Raw genomic sequence first — 12,183 nt, forward strand, 5'->3', positions numbered from 1 at the left:
CTATAATAATAATCTTTATTGTCTCAAGTGGGCTTACATTAACACTGCAATGAAGTTACTGTGAAAAGCCCCTAGTCGCCACACTCCGGCACCTGTCCGGGTGCACAAAGAGAGAATTCAGAATGTCCAAATTACTTAACAACACGTCTTTCAGGACTTGTGGGAGGGAACCAGAGCACCTGGAGGAAACCCACGCAGACACAGGGAGAGCGTGCAGGCTCCGCACAGACAGTGACACAAGCCAGGAATCAAACCTGGGACCCTGGCACTGTGAAGCAACTGTGCTATCCACTGTGCTTCTGTGTAACCTCGTGGCCCAGCATATCCCTCACTCTACCATTACCATCAAGTCTGGGGATCAACCCTGGTTCAATGAAGAGTGCAAGAGGGCATGCCAGGGCTGCACCAGGCATATCTATTAATAAAGTGACAACCTGGTGAAGGTACAAAACAGGATTACTTGCATGGCAAACAGTGAAAGCAGCATGAAAAAGGCAGATCTATGTGATCCCAAAACCAACGGATCTGATCCAAGCTCTGGAATCCTGCCACATCCAATCATGAATGGTGATGCACAATTAAACAACTAACAAAGGAGGCTCCACAAATATCCCCATCTTCAATGATGGGGAAGGCCAGCACATCAGTGAAAAAGACACGGCTGAAGTATTGGCAGACATCTTCAGTCAGAAGCGCCTAGTGGATGATCCATCTTGCCCTCCAGCATTACAGAATGTCAGATTTCAGCTACTTTGATTCACTCCATGTGTTGCAATCCCAGTTGATGTTAAAACTGGCTGGGAACATGGATGCGCAGTGGTTAGCACTGCTGCCTCACAGCGCCGAGGTCCCAGGTTCGATCACAGCTCAGGGTCACTGTCCGTATGGAGTTTGCACATTTCCCTGTGTTTGCGTGGGTTTCGCCCACCCCCACCACTCAAAGATGTGCAGGGTAGTTGGATTGGCCATGCTAAATTGCCCCTTAATTGGATAAAAAATGAATTGGGCACTCTAAAAAAAAAATTTGTAACTGTCCGAGAAGATCCCAGAATGGATCCCTGGCTCAAAAGACCGTAACTTTTTTTTAATGAAACGTGGAGGAACAGAATCACAGGATCACTAAATTAATTTTAACAAGAAGAAAAAAATTATTAAACATGAAAAATTGGTTTATGATACAATACAGCTTTCCTCCCCCGCCTTAGCTTAACAATTGCACACAGGTTTTAGGATTAACATGGATTAGAAAGTACATCTTAATCCACAATGGTCTTGTTACCACAAAGACTATTAAATACACAAGATGATTGTGGGCAAATTCTGAATCCAAGTTAGTGTCTGTAGATTTATCTACAGAATCCCCCCCCCCCCCCCCCCCCCCCCCAAACGATGATTGAAAGTTTCCAACCCCCACTCCCAAAAACACCCATTAAAATCTTCTCTCATAATAATGCTTTCCCTTGCCGGTTTGCATTCTAAAATCCAGTCCAGGTTTTACAAATGGCATTTTTAAACAAAGTTTAAACAAAATTTGACAAATCACTCCTCAGATTGTTTTTCTCCCTCTTTTACATACTGCCCTTGGTAGATTCATCTGAAGATATAGAATCTGATTTCCATCACTGTTAGGCTGACAACTACCTCACCTCTTAGCTTTACTGCTATTGTGGATAAGCTTTATTCAACTTAACATCTGCAAAATCAAAGCCATTCTCTTCCCAAGTCTCTGCCAAAAACCCACACATAACCCAATTATATCCCTCTCCTCAGCGGTTTGCTCCTACTGAACACATTAATGTACAACTTTATTTGTCTCTAAACTAGAAGCTGCAATTCTATCCATCACCATGGTTATCTATTTCACCTTCATAGCATTATTCACCTCCATCCGCAATTTATCTCCAACTCATGTAGAAACTCTCAAGCACACTTCAGTCACCTCCAGGGTCAACTGATCTCTTCACCATCCTGCACACACTACAGCTTATCCAAAACTCCAACCCTTAACACCCCTTCCCATCTCCAATTACTCCTCAGCCCCCAATCTATCAAATTAAAATCCCCATCCTTTTTAAGTACCCAAATTTTTTCCCCAATTAAGGAGCAATTTAGCATCGCCAATCCACCAACCCTACACATCTTTGGGTTGTGGGGGTGAGATCCATGCAGACACGGGGAGAATGCGCAAACTCCACGCGAACAGTTACCCGGGGCCGGGATCGAACATGGGTTCTTGTCACCATAAGGCAGCAGTACCAATCATTGCACCGCGTGCCACCCCAAAATCCTCATCCTTATCCATAAATCCTTCTGCAGTTTATGCTTTCCTCTCCCTGCAACATGGCTTCAGCTCTACATGCCAAGGTAGCCTTTCATTCTTTGAGTTCTGGCCCTCTTTGCATCAATGCTTCCTCCCAAAACCTGCTTGTCACATTTCTTCACTTCATCGTTAAAAAGCTAATTTTAGATATTAACCATCTTCCCGCCAAGATATCAGTCTACACAGGTAATGTTGACTTCTACTTACCCAGTCTACAAGCTTGCATAGATTTACATGAAAACACTTCTAACATTGATTCAACGGTTTTGGTGCCAGAGATCATTAATTTGACCATCAAGTTGAAAGCTTCAAGGGACACAATCTGAAGTGTCTGAAATTCCACTACATCAGATTTTAATAACACTGCATTGCATAAGAATGATGCCTAGTCCAATAAAAACAATACATAATACTTACAGAAACTGTCTGTGGCATTGCCGTGTTCCAATAACTCCTGCCTGCTGCGGTGCCTTGGTCATTCCACATTTACAACTTCCGACTGGATAGTACAGTAAATAAAACACAAAACACCCGTTTGGATACAGAGTGTTGTCATGGAACAGTTCCATTTTATCCCTACTGGTGTGTTTGACGTGTTGTTTGGGCTAGTCGCAACATGCACCTCTGCATTATTGAAATCAGAGCCCTGTACTTTTACAATAGTGAAATGAAATTGCAGGTTAACACTGCACTGAAGCCAAGATTGGTATAGATATTCCTGAACAAAGAGATTTAAAAGCTGCCTTGTTTTACAAGGTAGCACTCATTAAAAAAAGTCTAAGCAGTGTTTTTTTAAACTTTTTTTAACCCGGGAACCATTTTTTCCAACTGGCCATCCTTCGGGACCCACGCCAGCCGACCTTCGCAACCCACCATTTTCTCTTACCATTAATGCGAGAGGTGAGCCTGGGCTTATATTCTATAGTCTAGAGTAGCAAAGAATAAAAAATGACCTAATTGAAACAGGCATTATTCTCTCAGGACTCTGCAGAGCAGATGCAAAATGTAAGGTTTCCTCAGATGGGTGGTTTACAGCCTGGGGATATAGTCTGCAAATTACAATGCAACGATTTTAGACATAGATGAGGAGGAATTACTTAACTCAAAAGTATCGTGAATCTTTTTAATCTCTAAAATTCACTATCAAAGAGAGTTCTGCAGGCTCAACCATTGAGCATATTCAAGACAGATGCAAGAAGACAGAATTGAATTTTGAAAAACATATTCTCCTGGATCAGCGCGCTGACGCCAGGAGGAGGCGATGTTTCTCTCTGGGGTCTGGCCATTCGCACCGTATGAGCGGGCACACACGAGTAGCATTTTTAAGGCTGTCTTTTTTAAAGCCACTCGCAGCCGGCACTTTTAAAAGCCGGCAGCTGCGGCTGTTGTGTCTGAATTCCCACGATCGGAAAAGCCACGATGGATGCTCCTGCGACCCTCCCAACACCCGGCCGCGACCCACCTGACACCCGGCCGTGGCCCGCGACCCCCACTTTGAAAATGGCTGGTCTAATGGGTACATGTCAATTTTCTAGCATGCTCTGCAACACATGCACAAAACTGGCAAGTTAAAACACGTGTTAACATCCTCCCGTGATCTAAAACACATTTGCAGAACACCCAAGCAGAGGATTGAATGAGCATTCCCTTCACGGAGAAAGAGATCAGATTCCAAAATGCTCTGTTCAAAGAGCCCAACTATTCACCTTCCTGGCAGCAAACAAAAGCCACCAGTCATTTGAAGATCGTGGATAGCATTTCAGAATCATATCACAACCAAACAATTTAGCATTCTGAATTCCAGGGGTTACTGTAAAGTATATCATAGAGAGCTAAAAGAAAAACTTGCTTTTATATAGCACCAAATATATATTATATATCCCAAAGCTCTGTACAGCCAATAAAGTACTTTTGAAGTGTCGTCAAAAAATGTTGTAATGTAGGAAATGCACCAACCAATTTGAGCACAGCAAGTTCCCACAAACACCAATGTCATAATGACCAGATAATCTGTTTTTGTAATGTTAATTGTAGGAGTATACATTGGCCAGAACACCAAGGAGAACTCCCTTGCTCTTTCTTCGTTGAAATAGTCATGGGAAGTTTTACACCTACCTTCAACACTGCACTGGATTGCAAGTCTAGATTTTTGTGCCCAGGTTTCTGGAAGCAGAACTGACCACCTGCTCACCCCCTACTGCGCTTCCATGAACTAGCCCGCCCAGCTATCCTGGTACCCCCCGCCCATGGCACCTAGCATCCTACCCCCCCATTGATATTCTTTCCCCGCCCCACTCCCCCCTCAAACACTCTCCTGGTGCAAACAACAACATCAACATTCAAAGACCGAAAGAGACAAGAACAACCCCCCAACCCCAACAGAAGAACAAAGAACAATGGCCCCCAAGGGGAAAAAAACACCTCCCCCAAAGTTCAATGTCCTCCTTCTCCTGCCATTCCATTGTCTCTCACAAACTCCATTTCCTCCGGCGTTCCAAAATAGTATTCTCAACCATTGTACGTCACCCAGGGGTAAGCCAGGTACAGCATCCCAAACTTCATCCCCTTCTTAAAGAGGGTAGCCTTCACTTTGATAAAACCCGCTCTCCTCGGCCAGTTCCGTACCCAGGTCCTGGTAAAATGAGGTTCGCTGCCCTCCCAGGTACATTGCCTCGTCTGCTTGGCCCACCTCAGGATCCGCTCCTCGTCTAGAAACTGGTGCAATCGCACCACCATCGCATTCGGCGGCTCATTGCCCTGTGGCTTCCTCATCAGCGTCCTGTGCGCAAGGGGCCGTTCGAAGACCCCCTTACCCAACAACTTCTCCAACACCTTGGCCACATACGAGCCAATGACCACTCCCTCAATGCCCTCTGGCAACCTCACGATCCTCAGGTTCTGTCTCCGGGAGCGGTTCTCCAAATCCTCCACCTTCTCGTGAAGTCGCTTCTGGCATCTCGCATCACCCCCATCTCGGCTGCCAACAAAGCAAGCTGCTTCTCATGCTCCCCCACCGTCTCTTCCACCTTCTGGATCGCCTGGCTTTGAGACTCCAACCTCATCTCCAGGCGGTCGATTCCCGCCTTAAGCGGATCCAACGTCCTCATCAGGTCTTCCAGAGACTCCTTCCTCTGCTGGGTGAACTTCTCATTCAAGAAGTCCACCAGCTGTTCCATAGACCGCTGAGATGGTAGGGCCGATCCCTTACCCTCCGCCTTCTTCCCGTGTCGCAGGATAGGTTTCTCGCTCCAACAGCTCCTTTCGCCTAAGACCACTTCTGGTCCACAAATCCATCCACTGGTAGAACAAACTCTTCCTCCACCACTCTGCACCTTTTTCGACTAAAACATCCACCCGCTAATCGGTGAAAAGGTCCAAAAACACCGCCACAAGCGGGAGCTACGAAATGTGCGACCACTCACACCATGGTCGCCATGGGAAGTCCTCTTTAGTTTTAATTTTAACCAAATATCTCTTTTGTGGAACTTTATATCTTCTGGAATTCCACATAAATTACGTCCATCTACATTCTCCAATATACAACTTTTGTTACTTCTTCCAAAAATGAAATTAGTAGTTCAATTAACACTGTTATGCTGGACTGAGACCAATTATTCTTGAAACAGACTTGTGATCACCAATCTAGTTGTGTTCAGATGAATGATTTGTAATGTTGGTATCCAAAATAGAAAATTTGAGTTAACTTTGTACGTCTTTCAAAGCTGTTTCAATAATAATACATTGTGTGCAGATATAAATGGTGGCAGCTCATATCCTATTGCTTAGGATAGATGAAAACGTAGAGAAGACAGCTTCACTACTCAAAGGTCTCCATCCTAGGTAGTCCGCTGGGATTGAAGGTGATTTACTTCCACTCCAGTTTACGGGTTCTAAGATAGCTGCTAAGTCTCCAGGCTTTGCTACATGCAGGATATGTGGTGCTTGAAGGTTCAGGCAGTTGAAGAGTTTGGAAGTTTAAGTGCTCTCACATACCTCAACTACGCTTCTGCACATTCTAGACAAAGTCTCTCAATGTGTTTGGTGCCGTCCAGAATAAACCTGTTGGTCACATGCAGAGACTCCCATTAGTCAATGGGGATGTTTGATCTTTTCAGGGATGCTTTGCACACAACCCTAAAATTGTTTAAAAATCCATCCAAGTGCTGAAAAACATCAAGGGCTCTGGAGCAGATGGAATTCCTGATGAAATTCTGAAACATGTCATAGAGTTTCAGTATGCAGGTGACATGTGTGAAACTAAACTCCATGTCATTGTCAATTCCGTCTCCAAAACTATGAGAAAATAGGCTGATCAATAAATCTCCAGAAAACTAAGGCCCTATTCCAACCAGTTCTCATTGCACAACCTATTTCCCCATCGATTAAGACTCACGGCAAGATCCTTGGAAAAGTGGATCATTTTCTGTATCTTGGGAGCCTCCTCTCAATGACAGGAAACATAGATGACAAAACTGATCACCGCCTCCAATGCGCCAGCTCAATTTTTGGTCAATTGAGTAAATATGTTTTGTTGAGAACCAGGATCGCAAATCCCACACGACGTTAATGACAGCCGTGATCCTTGCGCTCCTATATACTACACAAAGGCATAATGGTAATAAAGACTGATATTAGATACACACAGCATTCAGTATTGTCACTAAGCATATCCAGCATATTGGGGTAGTAACACATTATTGGGAAAACACATCAGTACCAATACACTACTAGATACAACACTGTACAAATCCAGTGCATAGTCGGATCTTAATCCAGTACACTTGAATGTTATACAAAACATTGGGTGATATCTTTACATTTATGATCTCAATTTGACTGCGCCACTACCAACACGAGTGGTAATTGCAACTACCGGTGCTTCACTATAGCTTATCCAATTTGTTCCAACACTACAGGATTTTGTAAACTCAAAATATATTATACTGCTCTTCAGGGTTCAAACAGGTATGGTACAAAATCTTTTACTCATCCACTATTTATTGTACTTGCAAATACCCAAGTCACAATTATGCACTCCAGCACTTAATATAGTTGAGATGTTGTAAAGTTTTATACAACCCTTTATGTGACAAGGTTGATCATGGTTTAAATGAGTAGTATGAAATTTGTGATGTGACAACATGCAGAAAAACACACAATGAAACATTGCCACAGTTGGATCTGTTTTTCTTCCACTGGGCCATAGTAACCCATCTCGGTTCAGAAAATGTATTGGTTGCTATGAAACTTAAGAGATTCAAAGGAGTCAAAATAAACCATAATGTTTCCAGTCCATCTGAGAGAGTCATACAGAACTGGGTGACCCAGGTTTAATCTGTGATCTCCAAATTGATTTCAACAATTGAATGAGAGGACATGACATAGGAAGGAGCAAAATAATCAGAATTCCAATTCATTATTATTCACCAGTAACTTGTGTTTGAAGGTGCACACTGGGTCAGGACAGTAAAATCAAAAGAAAATACTGCGGATGCTGGAGATCTGAGATAAAAACAAAATTTGGATAAGAGGAAACATCATACCGACTCAAAATGTTAGATTTGTTTTTCTCTCTCCACAAATGCTGCCAGAGTTGCTGAGTGTTTCCAGCCGGCACTTTGTTTGTATTTGGGTCGGACAGGTCTGAAACACTCTAGGGCAGCACGGTAGCACAAGTGGATAGCACTGTTGCTTCACAGCGCCAGGGTCCCAGGTTCGATTCCCGGCTTGGGTCACTGTCTGTGCGGAGTCTGCACGTTCTCCCTGTGTCTGCGTGGGTTTCCTCCGGGTGCTCCGGTTTCCTCCCACAGTCCAAAGACGTGCAGGTTAGGCGGATTGGCCATGATAAATTGCCCTTAGTGACCAAAAAGGTTAGGAGGGGTTATTGGGTTACAGGGATAGGGTGGGTGAGGGCTTAAGTGGGTCGGCGCAGACTCGATGGACCGAATGGCCTCCTTCTGCGTTCTATGTTCTAGCGTCTCGATCCAGAGACTGGCCACTGAGGGGGGAATCGACCTATTCAAGCGGGACAGAGAGACCAATAAATAAAAGCAGAAATTGCTGGATAAACACAAGCAGGTCTGTAGAGAGATAAAGGGGGTTCACATTTCGAGTCCTTGAAATCTTGAACTCTTCTTCGACAACTGAGCCACAGGCGCCGCCAGCCAGACCTGCTCTAGAGTTTATCCAGCATTTTCTGTTTTTATTTCAGATTTCCAGCATCCGCAGCGTGTTGCTTTTATTTGAGGGAGATGGGGGCAAGAGTGTGGAAATTGCGGTTTAACCTTTACCTCGCCGTTGCTCTCCATCTCCCGCAACCACTCAGCGGGCTCTTCGGACCCCTGCTGCGCTCGGACCTCGACTCGACCTCATCCTGCGCGATCCCTTCTGCCGCCGTGGCTAGAGCGGGGGCCGGGCGCGCCGAGACCGAGCTGCCCCCTCGGGCCGCCGAGCCAGCTTCCCCGTCACCCTCGCCAGGCTGAAAGAGGAGTGAAGGAGCAAAGAGTCTGTACCTCGGGCCCCGCGCGTGTGTGTGTGTGTGTGAACTAAATAAGGGAGAGAATTTCCCTGGCGGGCGCCCTGCTGGTCGGCGCGATACGGACGCCGCACTGACAGGACGCAGCCATTGTGGACAAAACAACAACAACTGAGCCACGGCGGCTCTCCCCCTCCCGGTTACCAGGCACCCAGCATAGTGCACTCACACCGCCCAGGGGGGTCATTCCAGCAGCTGGACCCCTTCCAAATGAAGATAAATCTCAAAATCCTTCCCCTCAGCATTACATACAAAAGCATAACTCCTAAAACAAAATGGTTTCGTTAGATTTTAAATCAGATGCCTTCAGATCTCTGAAATAGCGCGCAGCTGCTCATCTCACCCCCTCCCGACCGCGATGGAATAGTCCCTAGCCGACCGGAAGTTGTCCGGCTGCAGAAAGGTTCCGGGTAAGTGAGGGAAACACCAACCTAAATATTGAGGAGGCTCTAAATCCGAAAATTGAGTGGTGGAGGAGGGGGCACTCAGTGGGTGAAGCAGCAAGCGGGTAACACAAAATAAATAAAGCAATTGATGTTTCAAGCCGTTGGCCCTAAGTGAGTTCGTCATTGGAGGGAGAGGAGGGCGGTTATATTTCATCCATATTGTTGCCCGGGGGGTTAAAGGGGGGGAACGGCTGCTGCTGGTTGCTGTTGGAGACCATGCGGGGCCAGAGGTGAGCAATCGGCCGCGGGGAGAGAGACCGCGCATGGGGACGGAGAGCTGGAGAGGGAGGAAAGAAGAAGGGCTGGTGGAGGGAGTCTGAGCTCCGGCTTTTCCGCTGCTCTTTGCGGGCCAGTTCAGACTGGGAGCTGCCGTCCTATCGAACTGTAAATGGATGGGGCTGAGACTGACCTTTCTGTCCCCCTGAAGGGGCCACATCCGTCCACCTCAGACTAATGACATGAAAGCCCCCTGACCCCAATAGTTAAGGTTATCCCTGAAACCAGTTTCAGGCCATTGAGCACAGAAAAGGCCTTCTGCCCATCGCATCTGCGCGGGTCAGAAACAACCTCCTATCTATTTCCAGCACTTGGCCCATAGCCTTGTATGCCATGGGATCACTATGATTTAGTGGCCATTACTGAAACATGGTTAAAGGATGGTCACGACTGGGAGTTAAATATCCGAGGGTATCAAACTTTTCAGAAGGACAGAGTGGATGGTAAGGGAGGTGGTGTAGCTCTGTTATTTAAGGACGACATCCGGGCAACAGTAAGGGATGACATCGGTGCTATGGAGGATAAGGTTGAATCCATTTGGGTGGAAATCAGGAATAGTAAGGCGAAAAAGTCACTGATAGGAGTAGTCTATAGGCCACCAAATAGTAATATGGTGGGGCAGGCAATAAACAAAGAAATAACAGATGCATGTAGAAATGGTACAGCAGTTATCATGGGGGATTTTAATCTACATGTTGATTGGTTTAACCAGGTCGGTCAAGGCAGCCTTGAGGAGGAGTTTATAGAATGTATCCGCGATAGTTTCCTCGAACAGTATGTAATGGAACCTACGAGGGAACAAGCGGTCCTAGATCTGGTCCTGTGTAATGAGACAGAATTGATTCAGGATCTCATAGTTAGGGATCCTCTCGGAAGGAGCGATCACAATATGGTGGAATTTAAAATACAGATGGAGGGTGAGAAGGTAAAATCAAGCACGAGTGTTTTGTGCTTAAACAAAGAAGATTACAATGGGATGAGAGAAGAACTAGCTAAGGTAGACTGGGAGCAAAGACTTTATGGTGAAACAGTTGAGGAACAGTGGAGAACCTTCCAAGTGATTTTTCACAGTGCCCAGCAAAGGTTTATACCAACAAAAAGGAAGGACGGTAAAAAGAGGGAAAATCGACCGTGGATATCTAAGGAAATAAGGGAGAGTATCAAATTGAAGGAAAAAACATACAAAGTAGCAAAGATCAGTGGGAGACTAGAGGACTGGGAAATCTTTAGGGGGCAACAGAAAGCTACTAAAAAAAGCTATAAAGAAGAGTAAGATAGATTATGAGAGTAAACTTGCTCAGAATATAAAAACAGAGAGTAAAAGTTTCTACAAATACATAAAACAAAAAAGAGTGGCTAAGGTAAATATTGGTCCTTTAGAGGATGAGAAGGGAGATTTAATAATGGGAGATGAGGAAATGGCTGAGGAACTGAACAGGTTTTTTGGGTCGGTCTTCACAGTGGAAGACACAAATAACATGCCAGTGACTGATGGAAATGAGGCTATGACCGGTGAGGACCTTGAGAGGATTGATATCACCAAGGAGGTAGTGATGGGCAAGCTAATGGTGCTAAAGGTAGACAAGTCTCCTGGCCCTGATGGAATGCATCCCAGAGTGCTAAAAGAGATGGCTAGGGAAATTGCAAATGCACTCGTGATAATTTACCAAAATTCACTAGACTCTGGGGTGGTCCCGACGGATTGGAAATTAGCAAACGTGACACCACTGTTTAAAAAAGGAGGTAGGCAGAAAGTGGGTAATTATAGGCCAGTGAGCTTAACTTCGGTAGTAGGGAAGATGCTGGAATCTGTCATCAAGGATGAAATAGCGAGGCATCTGGATGGAAATTGTCCCATTGGACAGATGCAGCATGGGTTCATAAAGGGCAGGTCGTGCCTAACTAATTTAGTGGAATTTTTTGAGGACATTAACAGTGCGGTAGATAACGGGGAGCCAATGGATGTGGCATATCTGGATTTCCAGAAGGCCTTTGACAAGGTGCCACACAAAAGGTTGCATAAGATAAAGATGCATGGCATTAAGGGGAAAGTAGTAGCATGGATCGAGGATTGGTTAATTAATAGAAAGCAAAGAGTGGGGATTAATAGGTGTTTCTCTGGTTGGCAATCAGTAGCTAGTGGTGTCCCTCAGGGATCAGTGTTGGGCCCACAACTGTTCACAATTTACATAGATGATTTGGAGTTGGGGACCAAGGGCAATGTGTCCAAGTTTGCAGACGACACTAAGATAAGTGGTAAAGCAAAAAGTGCAGAGGATACTGGAAGTCTGCAGAGGGATTTGGATAGGCTAAGTGAATGGGCTAGGGTCTGGCAGATGGAATACAATGTTGACAAATGTGAGGTTATCCATTTTGGTAGGAATAACAGCGAAAGGGATTATTATTTAAATGATAAAATATTAAAACATGCTGCTGTGCAGAGAGACCTGGGTGTGCTAGTGCATGAGTCGCAGAAAGTTGGTTTTCAGGTGCAACAGGTGATTAAGAAGGCAAATGGAATTTTGTCCTTCATTGCTAGAGGGATGGAGTTTAAGACTAGGGAGGTTATGCTGCAATTGTATAAGGTGTTAGTGAGGCCACACCTG

The 12,183-nt window shown here is 45.2% G+C and overlaps 2 protein-coding genes across 8 annotated transcripts in view; one reads left to right on the forward strand and one right to left on the reverse strand.

Annotated features, from left to right (window-relative positions):
* Positions 1–8,993, reverse strand: part of ccdc30 (coiled-coil domain containing 30) — a 198,045-nt gene extending 189,052 nt beyond the window's left edge. For 3 of the 5 annotated variants that reach the window (XM_072478353.1, XM_072478354.1, XM_072478350.1), the window contains exon 1: positions 2,738–2,808. In XM_072478353.1, the coding sequence (XP_072334454.1) occupies positions 2,738–2,806 (69 nt within the window). In that variant the 5' untranslated portion in view covers positions 2,807–2,808. Of the gene's footprint in view, positions 1–2,737; positions 2,810–8,610 lie in introns of those variants that run through there. The other 2 variants (XM_072478351.1, XM_072478352.1) reach the window with 2 other exon arrangements.
* Positions 8,994–9,372: 379 nt separating this feature from the next.
* utp3 (UTP3 small subunit processome component) overlaps positions 9,373–12,183 on the forward strand; it is a 35,182-nt gene continuing 32,371 nt past the window's right edge. Inside the window, exon 1 of one of the 3 annotated variants that reach the window (XM_072478358.1) lies at positions 9,373–9,531. In XM_072478358.1, the coding sequence (XP_072334459.1) occupies positions 9,518–9,531 (14 nt within the window). In that variant the 5' untranslated portion in view covers positions 9,373–9,517. Of the gene's footprint in view, positions 9,532–9,931; positions 10,021–12,183 lie in introns of those variants that run through there. The other 2 variants (XM_072478357.1, XM_072478356.1) reach the window with 2 other exon arrangements.

Source organism: Scyliorhinus torazame, chromosome 16 (assembly GCF_047496885.1).
Source record: "Scyliorhinus torazame isolate Kashiwa2021f chromosome 16, sScyTor2.1, whole genome shotgun sequence".
NCBI classification, from domain to species: Eukaryota; Metazoa; Chordata; class Chondrichthyes; order Carcharhiniformes; family Scyliorhinidae; genus Scyliorhinus; species Scyliorhinus torazame.